The sequence below is a fragment of the Xiphias gladius genome, chromosome 14 (genome assembly GCF_016859285.1).
Source record: "Xiphias gladius isolate SHS-SW01 ecotype Sanya breed wild chromosome 14, ASM1685928v1, whole genome shotgun sequence".
In the NCBI taxonomy this organism is placed as follows: Eukaryota; Metazoa; Chordata; class Actinopteri; order Istiophoriformes; family Xiphiidae; genus Xiphias; species Xiphias gladius.
In genome coordinates, this window is record NC_053413.1 from 10,298,032 (window position 1) to 10,325,448 (window position 27,417).

The following is a 27,417-nucleotide window of genomic DNA, read 5'->3' on the forward strand; positions in this document are numbered from 1 at the left end:
GGGAAAGAAGTGCGACATCTACTGTCGGCGATGAGGTCAGTTTGTTCATTGGGTCCAATCCGGGTTGAACGGACAGTGGTTGTCGGCGAATAGAAAGCCTCAGCAGCGTGGTGGACTGCTCATACATCCAATGACCTTACTGGTAGTGATAGTCCATCCGTGGTGCGGTAGTTAATACACTGGATGGGACAGGGCAGCGCTACATGGGGGACACAGGCGACAGCGGCTGGTATCACTGCTCCTACACCCTGGGGGGGGGGACAAATCTCTCTGGAAAAAATACCTAGGGCTACACGACGCTCCGCTGTAGAGAACAGACTTGATGAAATAACCAAGCCGAGTATGAACACTTCGCATTTGAGGTAACCAGTGGATTTGAGTTAGAGCACTGGGAGATATCCACACACACAAACACACACGCACACACACATACACACAGAGGGAGAGAGGGCCATGCACAGACACTCAGCCGCTTTGTAATCGCCGTCGTCGCTGTGTGTGTGTGTGTTTTCAGTTTTTCCTCCTCTGAGCATGGACTGACCAAATCCCGCTCTGGATGATTTGATGGGGCTGCTCAGAGTCATGATGCCGCCCAAGTTGCAGCTTCTGGCGCTGCTGGCGTTCGCAGTGGCCATGTTCTTCCTGGAGAACCAGATCCAGAAGCTGGAGGAGTCCCGGGGAAAGCTCGGTAAGTTTAATCGGCTCAAGCCCGATCCCATCCCGTCACAGCAATCCAGGAACAGCGCAGGCTGTGCGTGAGGTCTCTTTCTTGGGTCAGTTTAGATCTGTGCATCCCCATTGTTGTGCATTTGGGGTCAATGAGAGGCAGTGTACTGAGAGAGCAGCACTTCATCCACCACACATGCTTCATCATATGGTTCAGACAATGGCACACAGTCATGAAATTTTTAAGGATGTGGGAGCTGTCCTACTGAACTTTGCATGACTTGGAGACTAAAATGTTGAACCATTCTGAGTATTTGTAGTAATTTAATGCTTACATATAGCGTCTACCTCTCATCCTAATATGTGAAATGCAGTATGAGATTTAGGAGGTGCTGCTGTCTTCAGCCTGTTTATTATATAAATTATATATTATTATATATATTATAATTAAGCAAGTAATCATGTGGGCTCAACAATGGTAGAGAATACTGGAAAATGCCCATCCGAGTTTCCTAAAACCCGAGGTGATGTCTCCAGATGTCTCGGTTTGTCAAACCCTCAGTCTAAAAGCCAAGAAAATATTACATTCAAAGTGATATTGTCACACAGGGAGAGAAAAAAAAAGCAGCAAATCCTCATAACTTAAAAGCTGGGACTGGAGACTGTTTAAAAACTATTTAAACAATTAATTTATCATTAAAATAGTTGTGGGTTAAGTTACTGTCAATCATTTCATTGATGAATTGCCTAATTGTTTCAGCTTGAGTACACTTGCATGCAAATGGGATGAGTAATTAAAAGCTATTTAAGAAATACTGTAATAAGACATGAACTCGAGCTGGATCAGGGTGGTGTTTCTTGAGTTGGACTGTAAGGTGGAACAGTCAGTGAGGAAAATATTCCAGTGCTCATAGACCATCAGAAAATATCTTTTTGCTCAAAGTAATTTTTAGTAATATTCTGCATGCATCGGGACACCACCCTGCTGTAAGTCCTCTCCTACCCCTTTACCAAACTCTTTCCTGTGATTGAAACGTGGTCGTCGCTGTGTTGAAATCTCATTGCTAGCTCCCATCAGGGGCTCAGTCCCAATAAAGATCTGGGACATTACAGGATTATCTCTCTGGTGCCTCCACTGTGGGGATTTTATTTTAAGGAACAGTAGGGAGATGTAGGCAACCAGTGCACCTCAGGGGTTCACACACCACCTCTTGTGTCATTTTATGAGTGTAGGAGCATGGCACTGAGGGGGGCAACCTTTTCAAGGCAGATATTTTGACATGTTATAGAAGAAAAAGCACAGGTGTAATTATAGACACTAAAAAGTGTTGATTAGGGTGGATTTGGGTGGAGCTATTCTGGGAAATAAGAGGTCACCAAACTCTATGTATCTTTTAAGAATGATAAGGGTGTAAGCGGTGCATCAAAACTCAAAAACAACAAAACAGTAGAGTCAGGGAGCTATCAATCAAACACAGCCTGTACAGGCACACGCAGTTATGGAAAGAGGTCTAATAAGCCAAATTAAATGAAAACACCGGTGTGCCTGTGTGCACCATGACACTAAGTTCCTCCTAGAGTCGCTGCTAACCACTGTTGTCATTACTGATTAATATGTTGAGTCTTTTTCAGTCACTCGTTAAATCTATGTAATGTCAGATAGCGAAGATAGAAAAAAAATCCATCACAATTGCCTAGAACAGTAGGTGACGTCTTCAAATTGCTAATTTTTTTCCGATCTGCTGGCCAGTAGTACAAAACCCAAAGAGATTCAATTTTGAGCTGTAACGATTAAATCGACTAATCGGTAAGTCGATCGCCAGAAAATTAACTATTTTTCAGCAACTATTTTGATAATCGATTTAATCATTTAAATGTATTTTCAAGCAAAAATGCCAAATATTTGATGGTTCCAGCTTCTCAAATGGGAGCATTTGCTGTTTTCCCTTATCTTACTTTATAGTGAATGGAATATTTACTGTAAAGTTTTAGACTGCTGATTGAAGAAAACAAGACATTTGATGTAATTGCCTTGGACTCTAGGAAACTGTGATGAGCATTTTCATTATACTCGGATGTTTTTAAGACAAAACGATTAATTGAGAAAATAATTGGCACAATAATTGATATTGAAAATAATGATCAGTTCCAGCCCTAATTCAGTTTACAGTGATATAAAACGGTGATAAATGACATTGTCAGTGATCAAAATTGTTGCAGATTAATTGTCAATCAACTAATCAATGAATGGACAATCAATGGATATTTGAATCCCTTTTTTGCATGATAAATTACATAGAGTATTTGATTATCTGGTTCGTTTGTGATTAATTGTCTGTGATTCGACTAATAACGATGTTTCAGTTGATGTCAGGCTACTTTTACTGGGACTAAAGCTAAAACGGTGGATTGGTTAATTAATTGATTAGTCGATCAACTGAATATTAATCAGCAACGATTTTGATAATCAAATAATCATTCTACTCATTTTTCAATCACAAACTATAAAAATTAACTTCACAAATGTGAATATTTGCTGCTTATCTTTGTTTTCCTTGTCAATAGAGTGAATATCTTTGGGTTTTGGACAAAACAAGGAATTTAAATGTCAGCCTCACTTTTGGAAATTGCAATGGGCATTTTTCACTATTTTCTGACATTGTGCAGACCAACAGCAAATTAATTGGTTATGAAAAAAATCGTTGGTCTTTTAAAACGACCAATCCTGTGGCTTACATTTTGGCAATTAATAGACAGACGTTGACAGATGAGTCGAAGATGATGCTGTGTTGAGGTGTTTTAAGGCCAGATTGTGAATAAGATGGTTAACAGTCATCTTAATTTACTAAAGTATCCCAGCTGTGTTTTCATACGTTGGAACAATCAGGAGTCCTGTGGGAATAGATGGCTATATTGGCCTGTGACATGGTTTACTGCTGCTTTAAAGGGCTATACTTTACACCCAGTGAAAATCCAAACTCTGCACACATACACAAAAACACATACACACTTTCCCGATGCTGAAATAGAACCTGAGAGGCCTTTCCCCTGACTGCCCACCACCACGAGAATCTGTTGACTTGGCAGAAAGCACTCTGATGGATGACTGGACTGAGCAGACGTCTGTATACTGGAGCTCTGAATTATGTGCTGCATAGCCAAATAGTTGTGACTGAGGCTTTCACAGGCACGATGCTGACAGGGCCAGTCACATTACCAGGTACGCCTGCTGCAGGTCCATCTGTGCAACAATAAAAAGCAGCGTAACGACCACAACAAGGACAGGTGGCGTCCAAACCCAAAGCAAGATACCAAGATGAACTTTTAAGTGATAATTAGGAGACAGACTTTTGGAAGAAGCAGTACTATACGCTAGCTTTCTGTATCATGTCTTCACATGTTCACAATTAACTTCACGTGAGTTAGAATGGCAGGCACCCTCTCCTCACAGCGTGGGATCCTATTGCCCGACACGCAGCTTGAATCATTTCCTCCATTAGACACCTCCCACAGGGCAGACAAGCTGTGCTGGCTTCCAAGCTAATCGTCATCCCAAGGTTTCACTGAGAAGTCTCCTGCATTACAATCATGCCGTGAGGCAGCTGTGTGTCCTGCTGTGGGCCTAATCCATTATTCTGACAGTACTTCTCTCCGACTGCCCACCAGCACTGCAGCCCAATGGTTCAACAGTAATGCAGACGGACTGTGGAGGGATGGATGGATGGATGGATAGAAATAAAGTTCATTTAATAAAGAGGCACAAACGGGGATTCAAGGCAACTTTCCCTGTCAGGGTTGCATTAACTCTCTCTGAGTTGTAGTAATTTCATGCTACTTTATTCTGACATTCACAAAACTGTCTTTCTAGCATGATGTTTCATTGATGTCAAATAGGAGACAAATGCCAGAATTCGATTCAGCAGTGATTACATTTTCTCAACCAGTTGAGAAACTTACATCAGTTGGTTAAAAATGAAGCCAACACAGATGGCCATAACCAGAAGGACTGGACACTTAAAGAATTATGCCAAAATAAAAGCCTGCCTTGAGCCCAGTTGAATTTGTACAAAAAAGGTGAACATCTTCATGAAGGGGATCATGTAAAATAAATATCTTCATGAATTTTCTTTGTGCCCTGTGATAGACTGGCGATATGTCCAGGGTGTGCCCAGCCTCTCTTGCAGTGTAAGCTGGGATCGTCTCCAGCCCCCTAATGACCCTCAAAGGATAAGCAGTATAGCCAGTGAATGGATGGATGAATTTTCTTTGCTATATGCAAATAAATTTGACATTGATTTTTTTTGATGTACAAGTCTGACACTTGAGTCTTAAGGCTGAAGGATGAGATCTCATATTAATTAAGAATAAGCTCAGTAAAGACAATAATGCCACCAGTGTAAAGAAAATTTAAAAAAAAAAAAAAAAAAAAAAAAAGGATACCAGTGCCATCTCTTTCAGTAGTGGTTCTGAAAATACCCTTTTTTCCTGATTCTTGTCTTTTCTAGCTGAAAGCATGTTCATTACACAGTTTAATACATCATTATTTGTGAAACACCTGTCTTTGCTACCTGTTTTGATAGATTCAAGCCATGCTGAACTTATTTCCTCAAGGAGATTATTCATAAAAATTTTAGTTTTCTTTCTCGGAATCCCAGCTTTTGAGCAGCCTTTTGACCCTTTTTGATGCTTTAAAATCAGTCAAAAAACAAAACAAAAATAGATGGTAGGTTTATTCTAGAGGGGAGTTGAGGTATATTTAGCTACATAAATGGAAGTTGTTATAAAGCTGTCACATCATGGCCCTTGTAACAGGAGCAAATGGCCTCTTCACCCTCCTGCCCTGCAGGCCATGTGAGGGCTGCGTCTCAACCAACAGGACAGATATTTAGGGACTTTTCCCCTCAGCATCATCGCCTTTTATCTGCTGGCCATTATTCAGACTGATTAAATGAATTCAATATCCATCTGTTGCGTGATGATATTTAGTACCAGACACAAGCGACTCTGTGATGAGCTCTGAAAGAGAACAGAGATGCTGTTGAATGCAGAAGAAAGAGGAGATGCATGCGCTCATTGTCAAAGTGTTTGCAGAGCTGGTGCAAGACTTTTAAGCATTCATTTGTCGCTCCCAGGCCTGCGTTTGAATTTGATTTTGATTGCCATGCCAGGCACTCACAGCCTCGAGCCCACCCTCACACTGCTGCCAGGGGACCAGGGGATCTGGTCAGGAATTTAATCTTGAAAGGACATAGGTCAGACATCGCTAGTCTGTCCTCATGCACACACTGCATGGACTTGAGACCACTTTGTACCCTTAAGCTGCACATCATTCATTCTGTTGCTGATAAGACCTTGAGCTGCAGTTGTGTTTCAATTTTTGCATTATTGATGATCCAAGCGTCTACCCGGATTTCTTTTACTCCTAAACATATGTCAAGTGTGTGTCAACTACTGTCTGTGACTCAGAGGGCTGCAGCACCAAACGGTGGCTTCGTTTTTTAAATTATTAGAGACCCATCGGAAGCACTCGACTTGACTGAGGCCCATTTCTTTCCACAATTCCAGGTGCAAACCTCAACCTCCGAAATGTGTAACTTCCAGCATTTCTTCTTCTCGTTGTTTTCTTATCCTCTCTGTTGACACAGTGCTCAGTTTCCCTCTGAACTCTCGCTGACACCTCACATGTCTGTTTTTAGCTTCCCTAAGGCATATAAAAGGTGCATGAGTCATTTGCTTTCACTCTGCACGTTGGCATCTGCTACTGTAAGCAGCCAGTAGTGTCTATCGCCTGGACCAGCCTGCTCAGTCACTCTCTGAAACATGCCATTTGAGCGGCTAATGGAGGGGAGCCCACTGCGGAGATGGGTGTATGTGTCGGGGATGGATTTGTTGTGGGAGGTGTGGAGGCAGAGTGCTAATGGTCATACTGGGTTTTCGGTGTATTGTTAGAAGCAGGCTTTGATTGGGCACAAGGATTTATGGCCCCTGGCACACACTTTGTCTGACAGGGAATGTGTTCCTGCAAAGTGGCGCACAGCAGCAACTGGAGCCAGCTCTGCATTTGCTGCGTTATCAGGATGACAGACAGGCTAAACAGGGTGTTATGGACGGTTTCACACCCTGGATGTAATTGGAGGCCGTTCTTGAAGAACACCCCGCTCGAATACTACCCATCACTCCCTTCAGCTGGCCTCTCCCCAATATTCCCTCCCTACCTCTTTGCACAAACACACTTTTCTCCTCCTCGCTTTCTTCCCTCCACCTCCCCCGTCACTGAGGGGGAGGTGGGCTGAGGTGTCAGTTCACTCAACTCGAAGAAATGGGCTTCGTGTGGCACCAAAACCCCACAGGCCAGATTATATTGACTGAACTTCTGGGGACGAGTGGAGCTCCAATTGATGGCTGATTAGATATTATTTAGTTGAAGTGATAAATCCAATGTAGGTCAGCGAACTGTCCTGCAGAGCTGCTCAGAGTGAACATGGATCCTGACTGCTGTGCTGATGTGACTTTTCATACATGTAGTCTATGAAATAATCTGTTTTTCGTTTTCCACGTGATAGAAGCTACAAGATCAAATTTAGACTCTCTGGGGCTCACATGCCTTTGGGTTTTTTGACACATTGTGGAGTGTGTGGTTGTAAACACTTGACAGCAGGTGTCACCCCATAATGCTAACTCTGCTAACTCTTCTCAGCAGAATTAGCAGGGTTTATTTTTCTTTCAGGCACCATTCAGCTCCTCCTCTGACATGGGAAACAGGGGGCGGCTGATAAACCTCTGTCATGATAATATCTTATAATGACAGTACTCCCATCCAGCTCCTTCTGGATCAATAGTTGTAAACAACTTCTTTATTTATGTGCAGAGTCTCCTTGGTGATATTAAAATCCCTCTTGTATTTTACTAACCCCATCGGATGGATGCCTGAAAGGAGAATATCCGCTGCTGGCTTCAGAAATAAGGTGCTAACAAAGCAGGAGGAAATGTGGAGCGAGGAGGGGGGGGTTGAGGAGAAAAGAAGAAACGAAAGAGATGATTTAATTTTCATTGCGACACAGAAATATTTAAAGCCCCAGTTGGTGAAAATCATAAGCCCCTACAAAAAAAGGAATGAAGAAAGCACGCCTGCAGCATTTTTACAACCAATTTCGTCAGAGCACAGAGGGATAAAGGAAGATGGTGGAGCGGCGCTGCCCTTCTTCTTCCTCAGCCTCTGGTTCAACTTTGCTCTTATTAGTTGTAGAGTTGGCTTAAAGCTGCCTTTATCTTGTTTTGCTGTCTAACGCCAGGTGCCCTCAGGGATAAACTGTTTGGGGCTACCACACTGTTTCCACTCCTCTTCCAGTCAGACCTCTCCACCTCTTTTATCCCTGTCTTTGCTTCCTTTTCTTTCTTTCTGTCCTTTTCTTTGTCTCTGTCTCTTTTTTTGGTTTCTGTCTCTCTGCATGTCTCTTTCCCTCTCCTCAGTGTGCTGAATAGTGTGTGCAGCATTGCCAATTTGCCCGAAATTCAACTTGAAGTTCATTAGACAGAATACAAATAAGTACATGGCAAACAGCTGTGTTGTATGTCTCTCTGTGTGTGTGTGTGTGTGTGTGTGTGTGTGTGTGTGGTTGTGTGCGCGCATGCACCTCATTAATGAAGTATCTGGGTTGCTGAATATTCAGCCCCCGCACTCAGACTGTCCCCTGCTGAGTTTGAATCAGTAGATTTGTGTGTCTGCATCTCTTTCTGTGGTGTTCATGTTTTTTGTCAAAAACTTTCCATCGACTTCTGCTCAGTCAGTACTACTACACAACACATTGATTTATCAAGCTGTATTTTATTAGACTAGCATTTTATATCTTTCATGTCTTGCATCTGACCAATATTAAAGCACCAGTCCTGTACACTGGAATAGTATGGCTCCTGATTCTGACCTTATTAAAAGGGTATCACCCAGACATGGTTGATCCACAATAAATACTACCTCACTTTGTCAAAGTTTTTATAACTTTGTAAATGCAGTTATATAAACCTTCAGGAGCAATATAAGTCAAATGTGCACATGCATCAAAATGATGTTGCCTTATTTTTTCCCCACCCTTTGGGGTTGCTAATAATTAATTAAATCACTGATTTGTATGCCAGTTACTTTTTGGATTACTCCATTAATTCAAGGGGTTTAACAAAAATATTACCATAACCATTTAAGAATTATAGTCATTTTTATACATAGTCCCTCATTTTCAGAGGCTCAAAAGTAATTGGACAAAGCAACATGATTATAAATATAAGGATTATTTTAATACTTGGATGAAAACCCTTTGCCGTCAATGACTGACTGAAGTCATTAAGCCATGGACATCAGCAAATCCTGATTTTCCTCCCTTTTAGATGTTTTAGCCGGCGTTTACTGCAGCCGCCTTCAGTTGCTGCTTGTTTGTTGGTCTTTATGCCCTCAGTTTTGTCTTCAGTAAGTGAAAAGTTGAGTTTAGTCTGTTGAGTTGAAGTCAGGTGACTGACATGGCCATTGAGGAATATTCCATTTATTTGCCTTGTGAAGCTTTTGGGTTGCTTTCGCAGTATGTTTTGGGTCATTATCCATCTGTACTGTGAAGCACTGTCCTATCAGTTCTGCAGCATTTGGCTGAATCTGAGCAGATAGTAAAGCCCCATACACTTCTATCAGCAGTCACATCATCAATAAACACCAGTGACACAGTTCTATTGGCAGCCATACATGCCCATGCCATAACACCGCCTCCACCATATTTGACAGATGATGTGGTGCTGTAGATCATGAGCCGTTCCTTTCCTTCTGCATACTCTTCTCTTCCCATCATTCTGGTACAAGTTATCTTGGTCCAAAGGATCTTGTTCCAGAACTGGACAGGTGGTTTTTTTTTTTTTTTTATTTATTTTTTTTTTTAGATGTTTCTGGCAAAAAGTAATCTGGCCTTTCTGTTCTTGAACGTTGCCAGTGGTTTGCACCACCAGTGTTTTTTCAGCTTCATGATGGCCTCCTTCATGTGCATCGACACCTCTTTAGAAAGCATATTGAGAATTCCCATTAACAGCTAACACATGCAAATTCAACACTTGGAATCAACTCCAGATGTTTTTATCTGCTTAATTTTTCATGACATAATGAGGGAACAGGTCACACCTGGCCATGAAACTGATATTTGTCAGTCAATTGTCCAATTACTTCTGAGCCTCCAAAAATGAGGAACTATGTATAAAACATGGCTGTAATTTCTCACCGTCTAATTCCTCAATAGTTAATGTGATTTTTTTTTTTAAACCCCTTGAATTAAGTTGAAAGTCTACATTTCAATCACATCTTGATGGATTCATTTTAAATCTATTGTGGTGGTGTACAGAGGCAAAGTTATGAAAATTTTCACTATCCAAATACTTGTGGACCTAACCATATTTCTATTTACCTAATAATGAATCTGCTCTTGGACTGAGGCCTGAATATCTTTTTGCCATTTTTCACCTTTTATTGGACAGTTGGTAGTGAAGAAGCAGACAGAAAACCAGGGGAGAGAGAGATCTCAGACAGAATCGTACTGTGGACATTGCAGTTATGTGGCACATGCTGTAACCATTCAGCTAAATATCCTTATTATTAATAAACTGACCCCAAAAATTATATTTAGTCTTACTAATAGAGGACTGAGACTGAAACAATGCTTCATCTGCATCTCTAACTACAAATGAGTAGGTAAGGCATGCACAACTGAGAGAGATCTGGTGAGCTCACTTCTTCATAACTCCACCCCCCCAGATCTTTTTCATTTTTAAACTCAACCCAACAGATTCAAGTGAAATCACTTGAAGAAATTTTCCAGATTTCACACAGCTCCCTCCAGAGCCACGAAAGGCTTTATACAACTTTTTTTCAAATATGAAGTAGTCCTCCCCAAGACCTGTAAACAGGCTTTGATGTGAAAATCAGTGGAGTTCCCTTTTAATATTGCTGTGAATGTTTTGTAGATGAATACAGTGCGTCAAACATATCTTAACCCACTCAGAGTCTCTCTCATCTGGATCATGGTGGATGGACAGTAAGAGAGATTTTAGTGCGTAAATCAAACTGAAACTGATATGTTTGTACAGCCTCATGTGACCGTAGACACAGAGGAATGATCCAAATCAATTCCACATAGTGAAGCTTATAGATTTTAAATCAGTAAAAGAAAAAAAAAGATCTCTGGTAGGGAATGGGTACTTCATATTGACCCAAACCCTGAGTTTAGGTACTGTATTGGAATCTGTTATCTGGAGGCTAAAAGATGGGACCTGTTCATCCTAACACAGTTATCCTCTAATGGTGAACACAGTACAACATCCTCGCTGGTAAGATGGCCTGCAGATGCTAAATATAATGAGATGAAAGAAGAGAAGCAGAGAGCTAGGAGATGAAAGAGACACCGATAAGCCCGCAGAGATGATAAGAGGTGATAACAAGTTGAACTGATCTCGGTGCAGAAATGGTCTCTATAACGTTGTTCTTGCTCTGTAGCACATTTCTGTGTGGGACAGATTCTCTGTGGTGTTCACCTGTCTCTCGCACTCATCATTAAAGCTATGAATAGCTGTCGTCTGCTCTGTCTAATAGAGTGTGGAGTTTTCCCTGGACTCCCATATATGCATTATTAATTATCTGTTACAGGGCCGAGAGATAGAGAGGGAAAGGGAACATCAGATATCTGGGTTGTAACTTGGAACCAGATCTGCCCTGTTATACCAACATTGTTTGTTGTTATATTAGGATATGAGGAATCTGAGCAAAACTGAGTTGCGTTTTACTGTGAATCTATATGTACTCAGCTACTGTTTAATTTGTGCATTTCCACTTCTTCCCACTTAACACTCACAGATTTGACCGCAGTGTTTGAGAGGCTTTGGCCCAAGCATTAACAGTGACACAGACTTTCCTCCTGTGGTTTCTTTTCCTCTAACAAATACATTTAATAGCTCTTCTGTTGACAAGAGTTACCCAGTTATTTTCTCCTTCCTTTGAAGTGCAAATGCTTCAGAAAATGTTAATTCCCACTGCTTAGTCATTGACAATCTGTGCCAAACTGAGATCTGTTCCAATCAATCCCCCCCACCCACACACACAAACACACACACAACTTGTCAGACCTGCCTTTACTTAAACAGGCAGGGGAATGATGGGATCTGCCATCTGTGTAAATTGCTTCATAATCTCATCTGACTAGCTGTTTTTGATGAAGTAGACAGAATGTGGCCCCCTTTACTCTTACTGTTTACCCAGACATTATTGGCTCACCCTGTCAGACAACACCACCAGCTTCGATCTCACAAAAGACATATTAGGGGAGAAAAGTGGCAGGTTGAACCATAATGATTATCATCTCGATCTATTCTTGATTGTTATCATTAGTATAGAGACATGGGTTTCATTTAGACTAGGAATTATAAATGGGCCACATGTGGCTGCAGCTTATTTAGTTAACCCTTGAGTTTAGTCAAAAAGCTTGTATTTTATCTATAGTTCATGAACTCCAAGGAGCAAAAACTGCAACAGCCTCAGCTGAGGCCTACCCTTTTTCAGTCTCTTCTCCCCAAAAAAGTAATTTCTGAAGTGTTCTAGTGTTAACATCTTCCTTCTCAATGACACTAAATGGAGTAATTATGGTCTCAAGACCCATACCCCAAACCACTTAACCACTCTAAACTGTCTTCACTGTGTTGCCCTTGTCAGAGCTGACAGACAAGTTTTGTCTCTTCTCTATAACTGAGGAATGCTTTGTCGGCATTCTCTGACAAAAACATGCTTGTTTTCAACAATTTATTTTGTTGCAGAGGAAAAAAAGTAATTTCCTGGCTTTTCAGGATACGTGGCCTTTACATGGATTGTTTGGGAGGGCAGCATCTCTCTGGAGGATGAAGTGCCTCCCTTGCGCTCCCAATGTTGCGGGTGGAAATCCGGCTCATGACCTTAACAGCCCACCAAGCCCCACCCTCCCGTAATTTCCTCACCTTTCTTCCTCCTCTCTGTGCCTTATAGTAAAAGGAGAGCTACCGTGAAAGTCATAACAATGAGAAACTCTATGGCCTGGATTTATGGAGCCCTACAAAGCGGCGGTGCCAAGTCCAGGACAGGAAATATCACATCACTGTGAAACGTCTTATTTATTAGGATCTGCAATGTAGCCAGACATTTTATTTTCACTACTTCACCTCATTGGGTGCATCTGTTGATATGAATTTTAATAGTGGAACCTTAATAGTGGAACCTTTCTGTTGCTTATGTTGCATTCTGACTTTGATACAGCACCATTTTTAGCAATCGGATTTTCCTCCTTTAATGATAAATCTAGAGGACAAAACAAGTAGAGACTCCTCACATCTTCCTGTAGACGAGACATTTTTGTATGTATCTCTGCTTTACTATTTTTCAGTTAGAGGCACTTATTCAGTGACTCTCATGGCTGGATTACCAAGAGGAGCCCCAATAGTTCCAAATTCCTTGGATTTGGTAATTTGATTAATTGCAAATTTGTCAGGAAATTTGCTAAAGCTCTAACTAACTATTATTTTCATTATTCATTAATCTGTCAATTATTTTTTTAGATTAATCAGCACATAGTTTAGTCTATGAAATTTCTGAAAATAATAATAAAAATGCCCATTAGAATTTCTGAAAACCCAAGTTGACATCTTCAAACATATTTTGTCCAGCCAACACAAATGATATTTCAGTTCAAAATAATATAAAACAGAGAAAAACGGCAAATCCTCTAATTCCAGAAGCTGGAACCAGCAAGTATATTACATTTTTGTTCGATGAAACACCTTAATCTATTACTGATATTTATACATTATATTTAAACATTAATTTTCAGACAATTGTCCTGCATTATATGCAAATCTTGTCATCCAGTCTTGTTGGGCCCCTTTGTCAAAACCAAATTTTAAAATCTTTATTGTTTTAGTTTTTATTGGGGAAATATTAGGGAGTGGAAGAGAGGCATTGAGCCAAGGCAATCAGGAGCAGGCATAAACATCACATCCTTTGAATTTTCCTGGAAAATTCACCCCGAGTAGAATAGAAATTGGTCCACAGGCTGTTATAGGCAACTGAGAAAGTCGGGGGAAGCTTTTTTTTTTTAAGTTACATTACAATCTGTTCATACATTGCAATAAAAAAAGCAATTAATACATGTTAATTGTTTCACATTCTTACTTATAGTACTTTTAAAGGATATTGTGAGGTGACAGGATAAATACACAAAGGACAGAGGACCAGAGGTGGGGGATCAAAAACAGTCGAACAGCAAACTTTTACCCCGGGCCCCCTAACAGGTTAATCCCGCCTTGCCCCAGATCTTCTAAATTGTAATCAGATTGTTTGGTCACATTTTTGTCACTCTGGATCTTACTCAGACCTGGCTGGTCCTTGTCCCCCTCTCTTCTTCTCTCCCTCGACTCCCCCACCTCTCCTCTTTTCCCCCAGCTGTACTGTGGAGGATAGTCCAGTGAATGAGACCTTTCATTGAGTGTCAATGTCGCACTTGTGTGTCAAAGCCAGTGGGGAAAAAATGCCTCAGCTTAGGCAATTACTCCCCTTTCAAAAAGCCCACCTAAACAATTGCACTTTGGGTCAAATGTGTTTCCATCTTTCTCTAAAACAAGTGGAAATATATGAAATACTGCATATTATATGAAAGTATTGGAATCTAGTGGAAAGTTTTACGGGTAGTTTATATGTTGCATTGTGATTGAACGTGTATGTCTCTGTTCCTTCAGTCATACTGAGCTTGTTTGAAAGCTCTGAAGGCGTTTTGAATGTACTGAACACCTTCACGACCACATAATGAAAGCGTTCTCGTTTATCTGTCTTCTTTTTCAGTTCTCTGCAGCTGCCAGCAGTGCTGAAAAGCTGCACAACAGATTCCTTTCACAGCATTTTTCATATTCCTTGTCATCTCTTAAATAACAATGGTATTTCAGGTTCTGCTCTGTTTAGTTAAACCTGAATCTTTCCATCAACCTGACTTAATTCCTGTTTCCTCTGATAATCCACTCTATGCTAAACAAACTCAAAGATTGTATTAGAATAATTAGAAATTTGGAAGTGTACATTTTATTCAAATGTTCGTGAGTGCTGCAGTGGTGACATAACTGTCCCCTTGGAAACCTGGCACTGCAAAACAGTAGCGTGCATCCAAGTCTATATAGAGGGAAGAGGGAGAAACAGCACCAGCAGCAGCAGCAGACTAACTGGATTTTTATACAGCAGCAACCTAGATCTCCTCCCTGTCATCCTTCATTGATTTTGCAATCCAGTGGCATCCAAGCAGAACCATACAAGCCATACACCTTGGTCTGCTGCTGATAGCCAATCTCTATTACCCATCTAGCCCAAGGCTTTGGTTCGAAGGGCTAACCCTCTCAGGGGAAGCACAAAGAGGGATAGAGCTCCTACTGGTGGATTGGAGTGATGATGGATTGATGAGCTGCTTAGAGAGAGGATCATCTTCTGTCTCCCACTTTTATTATCCCATCAGATCTGACGTGATAGCAATAATACATGACGGCCTGTCACATTTTGCAGATGTGGCAGTGAATATAAACGATGATTTCAAATTCTTGCGTCTAATCAGCCACGAAATTGCTCCAGTAAATATGTTCAACTACCAGCGCTCTGTCTTCCTCCTGTCTCTCAGTTTGAATGAAACTCAGAGTAATAGGCTTGTAGTTGTCACAATGTTTAAGACCCGTGTTGGCGTCACGGTTCATAATTAGCTTTTAATGCACAGAGACGGCTTGAGGGGAGGCAACTGACAGAAATGTGGGATGAAAAGAGGCCTGCTGTGTGGCCATAGTAATTCAGGCTTTTGTTCTTTAATTAAATGACCTCATAAGGGAGCGCTAAGCTTAAGTTTGTGTGTGTGTGGCGCCCTCTGATATGGAGGTTTGTGCCAAGAGTGTTCAGTCTCGCAATGAATAGGGCGTCTCCTCCAAAGCCTAAGAAGCCCTCTTCATGCCCGCTTTGCCTCCTTGGTGGTTGTTGGAAATTTGGCACAAAACACCATGTCTCTAACAAGTGGTTTCTGGGTCCTTTGCATACTTCAGGGCGTTGTAGTTAGGGACACAGAAGCCGCAGTCTTTTCTCACTCTCCCCGACCTCTTTGAAAAAAACTGAAAGACTGGCAGCTTTCCTTGTAAGGTGGTCTGAGCAAAAGATTACAATAGTGTGTTTATGCCATAGCAAAGCAAAAAGAAAGCTTACATGATGCATGTTCCTCTGTTTTGCCCTGAAGATGTCAGCAGTTTAAAAAAATGGATAAGAACATTGCTTAAGTCTTTAGCAACAGAGTTTAAAGTGTCAAGTCACTCAATCAAAAAAAATATATTTTCTCACTTACGCCTGTGGTATCTTACCTTATAGCTAACTTTAATTATATTTGTTCAGGTTATTAATGAGACATTGTATCTTGCACTGACTCTTCTACCTCCATCCCAACATATTGGAGGTAAACTGAATTTTGTTTCTGGTGGTCAAAGCAATAAAACTATACATTTAAAATACTCAACAGCAACATTTCTTTTCAGAAACTGTGTCGTCCTTACTCTGGATAATCCACAGACCTCAATGTCAACAGTTTTCACTGGTAGTATCTCTTCAATAAAAAGTAGTTCCAGTGAAAACTGATGACAGCAAGGTCTGTGGATCATCCAGAGTAGCAGGGACACTGCAAGAGTTGCTGTCGGATGTTTTAAATGTTATTTTTCAGCGCTGTGAGTACTAAAAACAAATTTCATTCACTTTCTTTGTTTTGAGGTGGTGACAGGAATCTCACCAGGAAAGATGGATATCTCAAAACCTGGGCAAACCACTAGAGAAAGTGAAAAAGTACTATTTTTGTTTGTTGTATTGTTTGGTATTTACATTTAAATGTTATATATAATATTAAATATTCATGATTAAAAAAGCAACAATCAAAATTGAACTTGTATTACTAGAGGATTAATGGAGAGTTATATTTCTTTTTTCTTCTTTTTTTTTTGGCCACTTGGAGGTACTGTAACAAGCTGTACACAACAATTACACATTATTACCTCATAAGGTTGATAAGGCAGTGTGTTGGCAAACAGCTGCCTATTTCCACAACCAACAGATTATGGAGCTCCATTAGCATTAATTTGAAGTCATGTCTCTGGCCATTTGATCATTGTAAATCCAGTATTCACTCCCTTTTTAGCTCTGTTTTTGGTCTCCACCAACTCTTGAAGAAAATATCTATGCTCCACTATGTTCACCACCTAGTCACTAACTTTGTCTGCTGTTAAGTGCTGAGCAGGCAGTGTACAGTGGGTTTTTAGAGGTGAAAACAGCTGCCTGTGTGACCTCTTTCACATTATGCATAGTCATTTGTCCCATTGTTAATATAAAAATTCAAGAAAACATCTTTAGGTAATATATATTACCTCCACCAAGGAGGTTGTTTTCACCCATGTCTGCCTGTTTTGTTTGTTTGTCAGCAGGATTACGCAAAAAGTACTGAATCCATTTGTCCCAAACTTGGTGGAGGGATGGGACATGGGCCAGGGAAGAACCCATTGAATTTGGGGGCAGATACTGATCACTTAGTATGAATTAGATTTCTTTTCTCTGAAGTCTGGTGTAGGTTGTTGAATTTGGCCTTCGTGGAGGTATGCACTCTACTGATCGCATTCTAGTTCCAGCTGAAATCAGTGAGAATAGCACAGATGAAAACACAAATACAGACCCTATCGCTCACAGTAAGAACCATTGAGTGCCTTTATGACTGTGAGTAGACCCTAAGTTCTACAGACACCTAGTACTACATGTCAGACTAAAGGCACCTAATATTTATGACTTGCATTGTTACGGGTTGCACTCCAGCTCTATTTTTTGAATGTCTGCCTTTCTCTGTCTCCTTTCACTGTATACTCTATCATAAAAATAATCCTAAAAGGACATTTGAGCCAAGGCGATAAAGTTCCAACATAGCAACTGTTATTGCTGTTGTTGTTGGCTAATGCATGCTTTGGATGGACATGAATGTCTCCATCACAGTTGTTCTGCATGCTGACAGCCTTCACCCATTACAACCACCTGGCACGTCTCCACGCCATCAGTGTGAAGCACCAGTTGCGAGCGTGCGGAAGCGGCAGGGCTCTGTCCGTAACCAGATCCAGCTTTGACGAGTGGAACATTAACAGCTGCTCAGGAGGGTGTAGGAGAGGGGGCATTGAGTGTGTGTGTGTGTGTGAGAGAGAGAGAGAAAGAGAGAGTGTGTGAGTGTGAGTGTGAGTGTGAGTGTGAGTCTGTAGTCACACTAATAAGAGAGGGCGGCAAAATCACAGATGACATCTTAATTTGCCTTTGGTGCCAAATGCCAGCCTCTAAAGCCAGCAAGGCCAGTCCTGGGTGTAACAGTGTCTCAGTAGCCAGGCAGGGCTTTCCGCAGGGTATTAGGAGCCCGCTGGCTCCGCTGAGAGCTCCCACGGGTATTAGGTGCTCAGTGTTGTCTTGCCTACCCTCTTATCGCACACACACACACACATACACACCCTTCTTCACTCTCCATCCTTCCTGCGGAGCACTCTGAAGCATTTTCAACACCAGTCAATCTGAGGCGAATTCAGACGAAGAAAAGCCAGGGGGCGACAAAGGCCGGGGCTTCTTTGTGTTGAATCTATTCACACTGAGGCACTGAGGTCTGGTTTTTCTGCAGCTTTATGCAGTGTTTGGATTGAGATACACCACCACCCCCCACCCCCAACCTCTGCCCTCCTCATTTATAGTGTATTGATGTCCTGTAAACGTCCACTGAGCTATCACATAACTGTTGCCTTACTGTCCAACTACCAACCTCTAACCCTTAGCTCTAACCCACCTCTTGCTCTTCACCTTTTAACCCTCGACGTGTGATTCTTTTCCCGTAAGAACAGAAAACCAGGTTAGATTATGAATCATTCCACACTATCTAGAGACTAAAGCACAAAAGACATACTTGGCCATATGAAAGTACATTTGTTTGATCTAAAACTGGAGCACACAGACAATTCACTCGGCAGTTAAATAAGGAGAGGGAAAGTAAAGGTTGGGAACTGATATTAAAGTTGAATCTGATTAGCGAACAAGAGACGTGGTACCACATTGTGAAATAAGCTGCTCACAAAATGATTAACTAATATTCCTGTTTGACATTATTCTTTATCCTTGGTTTAAAGCAGGAAAAGAGTTTGTTTTCTGCTCTCCAAAAGAGCTGAAACGGAAATCCATTTTTAATGAAGTTACAGCTGAGTCTATCACACAGCAGTGTTGCCTCTGACAAGGACTAGATGATATTTTAAGGGGGAAGTGGTTCAGGTTTAAAATGAAGTCTTAATGGAAATCCACGTATCATCAACTCTTAATTTTTAGCAGGAATTTCAAGTATGCATCAGCTTAGTACTATTTGAGCATAGAAATTACACATGTTAAACATTGATCACTATATAAACAAAGATCTAGGGATGTGAGAGTTGGAGATGGTTATGTTTTTGTTCTGAAAACCACTGTGACACCAAAGAATTTAACTCATAAATACTCTATACTGTAGACAGGCAGGAAGAAAGAAAAATATGATAAGTATGTAATACTTTACAGCAGTTTTTTACAGATAAATTTTCATTTCACTCATTCTCCTCCAGGGAGGTCAGAGGTAAGCTGCAGCTTCAGAGCACCACTCCTGGAGCTGGGTGGAGCTCATATAATAAATATCTCACTTTACTTTCTGCTCACTATTCTGTACTAAAGCCCACTCTGTATTTAAAAAAAATGACCGCACTTGTATCTTATTTCTTATCATACCTCTAGAACGAGCCATCGCCAGACACGAGGTACGAGAGATCGAGCAGCGGCACACGCAGGACGGTCTGCGGGAGCGGGACTCATCCGCTTCGTCGCTGTCTGATAGCGAAGATGACGTGGTCATCATCTACAACCGCGTGCCCAAGACGGCCAGCACCTCCTTCACCAACATCGCCTATGACCTGTGCGGGAAGAACCACTACCATGTCCTGCACATCAACACTACCAAGAACAACCCAGTCATGTCCATACAGGACCAGGTCAGAGTGATTGCTGACACTCACAGGCTTCTTTAACAAGTTTAACCTGAATTCCCCCTTTCATTTTTAATGTTTATTCCTCCTTCTTTTTCACTATTTGATAAACTGTGTGTACCCAAGGAAGCATTTCAGCCATTGTAATGATAATTGTTATTTTGGTTTGTTCAGGTGCGGTTTGTAAAGAATGTGACTGAATGGAGGGAGATGAAACCGGGTTTCTACCACGGACATGTCTCCTTCCTGGACTTCACCAAGTAAAGAAATATTTATTAAACATGTTTAGAATGGCAACACTATAAAAAACATTTAATTCACCCTGTTTTGGCTTTGTGCGGTTGACTCCACCTTGTGGACATGTAGTGCTGTTCAGTGACACAGTATGTTTGATGATCAGATTGTAGCACGAGGTAAGATTGCTGATGCTGAAAGTCACCATGTTTCCAATACAAATAGCAAAGTATTATTATTAAATTTGTTATCTGTATTTATCTTTAAATGAATCTAACTAGTCAGATTAAAGTCCTATTGAGTTTTCCAACCCAATCACTGTCAATTGTCTCAGGTTTGGGGTGAAGAGGAAGCCCATCTACATAAATGTGATCCGGGACCCCATCGAAAGGCTGGTGTCGTATTATTACTTTTTACGTTTTGGGGACGACTACCGGCCCGGCCTGAGACGCAGGAAACAAGGAGACAAGAAGGTTTCAATTTACAAATAATCTTATTCTTTTTTTTTAATTTTTCAATTCTGTATTTCAGGTCTGTCTTGAAACAATGGTCAGGTGCCCATGTGAACAGTGAAATAGGTTTTGCTTACTGTAACTATGAGACTTCTGCCGTCTGATTTTGTCAAATAAAGTATGGGAAATCAAGTGGTTTCCCTGTATCGTTTCCTTTTTGAGCTGCGGCGGAGTGACACAAAGACAGAATTTCTTACTAAAGCACTGTAACTTTAGTTGTCTGAGTTAGTCAAGTGAGTATCTTTTAAAGCCTCATATTAGCTTCAGATAAACTTTGGAATACTTTTTTTTTTTTTTTTTTTTTTTTGCACAAAACAAGGAATGTGGATTTGTCCCCCATCTCTGGTATACAGCAAGAAAAAACTGCTACAATGCTCATAAAAGGAGTCTGACTATTGTCTTCAGTCATTCTTGAATCCTTGACCCTTTAACTAATTTTGTAAATTACTGTTTTCTTCGAATGCTTATGCACTGCGTTTGTGTTTCAGACGTTTGATGAATGCGTATCAGCCGGCGGCTCAGACTGTGCCCCTGAGAAGCTTTGGCTCCAAATTCCCTTTTTCTGTGGCCACTACTCTGAATGCTGGTATGTACTGAAATACCTGACCCTGTACCACAATCAGACAACGTGTTGAAAATTATCAACCATGTCTATTAAATTCTTGTATTGATATTTGAATTGAATAAGGAAAGTTTGATTCAGCTCATCTTCACCTGTTTCCTCTTGTCTAGACATTTATAACTTTATGGGATAATTTCGGTGTTATTCCAACCAAAACCAAAAATGAATTGATCTAACTAACAAGTATTGCCTATGTAACCAAAGCCTAATATAGCTTCATTCTCTGGGACACTGAGTTGCATTGTTTTCCATAAACTAAAAACAAATCAATGAGCCAAACTGTTGCACTGGCTGACATGTTCCTTCATTACAATGAACATGGGCACTGTAGTTTATTTTGAGCCGATCCTATATACGCCATTCTGGTGCATTAAACACTCACTAGCACACCAAATGTGAATTAGTCCAACAAATACACTATTTCCTTCTGTTTGAGTAATGTTTTCTGAAAACTACAGAGCTCAGCTGTTTTTAGGAAATTACTTAGCCTTTTTTTAAAAGTGAAATGATATTTCCGTAACATTTTTTAAGGTTAACATCTCAGGTATAAATTATTAAGTTAGGGGTTGAGCACCACAGACAGGATAGGAAAGTTGGTAAGTATTGAGAGCTAGACTGACACATTAGTTTTGGTCTTTAATGGGAGTTTTGTTTCATAGCATGCCACATTAAGCCTCATAGTCCTTTTCTGTCACATCTGCTGCACTAATCTTCTCAAGGTCTCTGATAGCTCTCTCAGCCTTGATCTATTCTCTCTACATGATGATCTGTATCAGTCTCTCGCTCTCTGCCTTCACTCATCCCTCTCAACCTCCATAAGCTCACATTAACTCTGCACTCCTGAAGTAGGATACTGACTGAAGGTCTGAGTTTCTAGGATTTAGTTCACTGTGGTGTACTAGCACTATACTGTATTAAAGTAGTGGAAGGCACCTTGGAAACACTGAATAAATACTAAAGACAAGAGGTGATGTTGCTGCCAGTCCTCTAATGCTTTGCCAAAAAGTTACTTTATAGGTTTAAACAATCTCCTTCCTCCTGTATTATTTAATTTCCTGATAATGACAGCACCTGCCACCAACTTAAATCTTTTTCCCATACCTTCCTGCCTTAATGATTTCTTCCTCTGCTCTGCTCCTCCTGCTGTCTTAACTCTCTCTGGACACAGTTCACAACTCACATCTCACTTAATCATTCCTCCGGTCTCTTTCTTTCTCTTTCTCTTTCAGCTCTACTCTACTCTTCTCTGTCATATCTAACCAGCAGAACACCAACAATTTAAGCAGAATACCAAGAAAGTTAACTGCACACATTGAACATGGTCTTTTTGCAGGAACGTGGGCAGCCAATGGGCTCTGGAGCAGGCGAAGTACAACCTAGTGAATGAATACATGCTGGTCGGAGTAACAGAAGAGCTGGAGGACTTTGTCATGATGCTGGAGGCCACGCTGCCACGCTTCTTCAGAGGAGCCACTGAGCTGTATAAAACAGGTGCCATTAACAAGACTAGGTCAAAACCTAGTATAGGGCTGGGCAGCCCTTTATCTCTTTGCTTCTCTCCTACTCTCTGTGCTCACATACACAGTATTTTATTACAGCCGAATTCCCAATAAAGCTGTTCTCATTTACATGCTTTTCTCTTTCTGTTGTCAGACAACAGATCAAGTATGAAACAGTGACTGAAACGCGCCCCATTAAGACTCCATGTTAACCAGCAGTCATTTCCAAATCATTTCCAAGCTGCTGCTCTGCTCTGCTAAAATCAGGATTTTACAACCGTCACATCGTCTGACAAAATCACCAAACACTTAAGTTAAAGACCACAGCTGTGCTGTGATTTGATAAATTTACTTGTAAAGTGATCACTCAGAGAGAAAGTTAGAAACTCAGGTTTTTGACATTAGGCTGACCAGCAATCTCACTATGAGCTCTAAGAGATGCCCTTGCCTTTAACTTTAAAGGTAATCCTAAAGAGAAATATAGAACACATCAGACAGGATTGAAAGCTGTGACATAACTTCACAACCTTTTATATAACTAGAATGGCCCTCGGTAGAGCACATACCTCTGCCAAGGCCAAATGGTCTTAAACATGTCTCTTTAGCTCTTACAATAGGAAAAATAAATGAAAAAGGAAGTAGTCTGATTACATAAATAATTTATTTGTCATAAAACGTAGTAATTCCAACTCTGTGTGTAATGTGGATTCAGAATTTTCTTCCACCAGATCTGGATTATTATCCGGATCTGCACCAAATTGTACAAACTCATAGATCTGAACACCATAAATATGTCTGTTTTTTATTTATTTATTTATTTATTTTTTACATCAAGATCCATACATCATTTCCTGAGAAATTGATAACATTTCTGATAAGTCTCGCAACGTTCAGGAAAGGGATGAAAATTCCAAAAATAACCAAATAACCAAAATAACCAAAAATAAGACACGGGCGAAAACATAACATCCTTGGCGGAGATAAAGTTCTTTATTTCACACATCATATTGACTTAAAGCAATAGTTTGACATGTTGGAAAATCTGCTTATTTGCTGTCCTGTAGAGAACTGGATGAGAAGATGCAGACCATTCCAATACCTGTATGGTAGATATAAAGCTACAGTCAGGAAACGGTTTGCTTAGTTTAGCCTAAAGGCTGGAAACAGTTAGCCTGACTCTATCCAAAGGTAACAAACCCCACATACCAATACCTCTAAAGCTCACTAATTAAAATGTTACATTTTTTTTTTTTCTATTTTGTTTGAGAAGGGGTTCTGTGAAGGATTTCTTTGCCAGGCGCAGTACCTTCCTGCACCTGGCCAAAAAATAGTCTGGCAGATAACCCCCCTTTAAAACCGCAGCATCATGTTTTTACACTTTGGGTTTTTTTTACGGATTAAGGAAAAAAACATATGACGCAAAGAGCCGTAGAGGTGCTGGTAGGTGCTTGCTAGCTTTGCACAGAGCCAGGCTAGCTGTTTCCCCCTGTTTCCAATCTTTGTGCCAAGCTAAGCGAATTAGCTCCTGGCTGTAGCTTTATACCATATTGACATCAGAATGGTATCAATCTTCTCATCTGTCTTTTGACAGGGAAGTGTTCATTTCCAAAGATACCAAAATGTTGCATGAAGGAATTTACATTTACAGCACTTTGATTGATTCTGGACATTGAAAATGACTTAAAGCCTAAAACACTGGCCAAAAAAAGTATATAAGAGCAGACTATGTGTTACATGTCAGAATTCTGTTTTTTGGGATGTAACAATTACAGGTACTTGTTGTGGAGCCGGTAGTTCATATTAGGAGAACCTTATATTTAGAATGATTTAGTGTTTAGGGCTCATATTGTTAAAAGTTAATGAATTTCAAGGTTAGCTGTGACATGTGGAGAGGAGTCTACAAAAAGTGCCAAGGAAGTTTTGAAAATGAGTAACAAAATGAGTACTTAAGCAAAATGAAATTGTAATGTCTTCAGTTATATTAGACCTATTTGATCAATAGCACTTAAGTGCTTTTATATAGCACTCTCTTATCTTTATACATCTATATAAATGCATGAATACTTAATACATGTACCCGGACAGCTTTAATCACCTTCTCCGCTCATCACAGGGAAGAAATCCCACCTGAGGAAGACCAGCGAGAAGAAGCCGCCAACGAAGGAGTCGATTGCCAAGCTGCAGCAGTCGGTCATCTGGAAGATGGAGAACGAGTTCTACGAGTTTGCACTGGAGCAATTCCAGTTCGTCAGGGCACATGCTGTCAGAGAAAAGGATGGGGAACTCTACCTGCTGGCACAAAACTTCTTCTATGAGAAAATCTACCCCAAAAATTAAAGAGACACATGTCAATTGAAGAGTTTGGAGTGTTATGGAGAAGGACGGACACTTTTGTAAAGGCTCAGATGTGCAGTCTGAGACTAAAAAAAGAAGGAAAGTGAGGGTGAGTGTAATAGACTACTACTGACTGTGTGGCCGGTGTGTACATGTGATTGAGAACATAACGTGGAGCTGCAGAACAATCTGCTTCTGACGCAGCGATAAGACTGGTAACAGCTCTGTTATTCACATCTGTGCCAGCCAACTGGACAAAGAGCTTGTGTTAGCAGGTTGTGTTCCCAGCAGCTCCCAGGCCTCCACTCCCTTTCTCTTCCATGTCAAAGGTCGTCTGCGCAGAAGGTCTTTGCTGGCACATGGTCAGAGACGTCCCCTCCAACAGCTGATCAGACCTCGACTCCTGATTGGCTTCACTATTCCCGATCCAGACAAAACATTTTCATTGGCTCTGTACTGTTTGGTTGTGTTCTGTTGTATTTTAACTCTTTACTATGGTTGTCTTTTATATGTAAAGACAGTGACATTTTTCATGGTGAAACAACATCCACATGCCTCACCACCACTACTAACTTAAAGAGATTTTAAGTGTAAGAAACTGACTACTGTGCTGTATTATTGGACTTGAATGGTAACTTTTCAGGTTTTTATGAAATAAAAATCCTGTGATCATGGAGTACTTGCAGGGGCAAGTGTGTATGTTTTATACTGTATTTGTGTTTTGTTGGATGACTCTTGTGACTTTGCAGCATTGCCCAGAGCGTTTTCCGGGCTAATGTAGACAGCTTTTACACATGATATTATTGAGGTGTGTAAGGACACTAAGGTGAAGATGCTGCTGCTGTAAATATTTACTACTTTTTCAGTCCCTTTCATTTTCAAGCAAATTGGTTACAGTACAGTATTAACCCTTTTTTTTGTTTTTTGTTTTTTGTTAACACTTTTTTGAAGTAACACTGGGCTTTTTGTCAGTTTGTAAATTTCTTTCAGCTTTTTCATTTCACATTTCACTTTTGTGCTTGCATTTTATTTTGTGTTGTTTTTTTTGTTTGTTTTTTCATTGTAGAAGCAGATATACATGGCTGTCCACTAAAATGTTTCTCTGCTGCTTAAAGAATTAGTTAGACTCTTTGGGAAATATGTTTATTCACCTTCTTGCCAAGAGTTAGATGAGTGTGTCAAATATGAGGTTATAGCCATGAATTGTTTAGCTAAGCTAACCAGCTGCAGAATTATATTAAAGACTGATAGTCTCTCTCTCATCAGTCTCCATATCTAACTCTCAGCGAGAAACTGAATATCTGTGTTTCTAAAAAATGTCAAACTATATCTTTAAATCGCTGTTTTCTTTGCAGTTGTCTACTTAAAAGATGGGAGGGGGGGTAATAACCTCTAATTTGCTTGTAAAGTTTGCATCTCTCCTTTACCTTGAAGGTGGGGTTTATTTTAGTTTTTTATGGGCTTTTTTTTGGCCAGTTAAATTTGTTGTCTCCAATTGACAAATTGCTAACAGTCGGAAAAGTCACCACCGTCTTATCAAGAAGCTTAATAGTGTGAAGGCAAAAAGATTTCTTCATATGGAAGAGCTGCCCTGAATTTTTCTACTGGATATACTTTCACACCAGAGTTTCGAAAGTATTTACATACACAGATGAATAGGTACTAATTTTCTTCTGAGGACGTACTGTACTTTACCGCTCAGTTTTTGTGTGCCTTCTCTACACCCAGTTCTACTTGTGTTGCAGCTTTGTCAGACGGAACATAAACACAACATGGTTGTTTTCATCTTTTGATTGCCAAACAAATATACAGAACATTAAAAAAAAACTGTCAGAGGTGCATGTGTGTTTCTTAATTCAATGCGAATGTTTTCACATCATCATCACCAGGTAAAACGGAGCAGGGAGTGGTACAGACAGATAAAGCTGCTACTGTGGAAATTAAAGCTGGATTATTTCATGGCAGGCATCCTGCAGAGGGAGATAAAGAGCTGCCAGGTCTGCTTCTACCTCTGACTGTGTGTGTGTGTGTGTGTGTTTATCCATTTTCACATCCTTTCCTCTCCATATCCTCCTCCACTATCTTTTCAGTATGTTAGTGCCATACACCTTATTTATATTTTTATAACTTATTATAAAAGCACATAAGGTTTTAGTAGGCTCTCATGATGCCGACTAAACATGTATATATTCAGCATTTTCTCTTGTTGTGGTAGTCACTATCTTCCTGCTTTAGAAAATAAATGGAGAGCACTACAATAGGAACACGGTTATTAGAAGTGAGAGGATTCAACAGAGGCCAGAGAAATTTTCTATGAGCCAGTGCTTCCACTCTTACTCATTCCTGCTCTCAGATAATCCCTGGACAGTCATCAAGTACTGGCCTCATCTCCATTAATCTCAACCTGTTCTCCTGTTACAGCCCCCCCCCCCCCCACGTATCC

At 40.5% G+C, this 27,417-nt stretch overlaps 1 protein-coding gene across 1 annotated transcript; it reads left to right on the top strand.

Moving 5' to 3' along the window:
• The first annotated feature begins 8 nt into the window (after nt 1–8).
• hs2st1a (heparan sulfate 2-O-sulfotransferase 1a) lies at nt 9–26,357 on the top strand. Its single transcript, XM_040143668.1, has 8 exons — nt 9–362; nt 515–688; nt 19,526–19,779; nt 19,948–20,033; nt 20,342–20,480; nt 21,008–21,105; nt 22,475–22,632; nt 24,754–26,357. The coding sequence occupies exons 2-8, from the start codon at nt 565–567 to the stop codon at nt 24,975–24,977; spliced, it is 1,083 nt and encodes a 360-aa protein (XP_039999602.1). The 5' UTR covers nt 9–362; nt 515–564; the 3' UTR covers nt 24,978–26,357.
• Nucleotides 26,358–27,417: the final 1,060 nt, after the last annotated feature.

Coding starts and splice junctions, on each gene's coding strand:
- hs2st1a (XM_040143668.1), top strand. CDS start 565: ATGGGGCTGCTCAGAGTCATGATGCCGCCCAAGTTGCAGCTTCTGGCG. Junction 20,481..21,007: donor GGAAACAAGGAGACAAGAAG/GTTTCAATTTAC, acceptor TTTGTGTTTCAG/ACGTTTGATGAATGCGTATC. Junction 22,633..24,753: donor CACTGAGCTGTATAAAACAG/GTGCCATTAACA, acceptor CGCTCATCACAG/GGAAGAAATCCCACCTGAGG.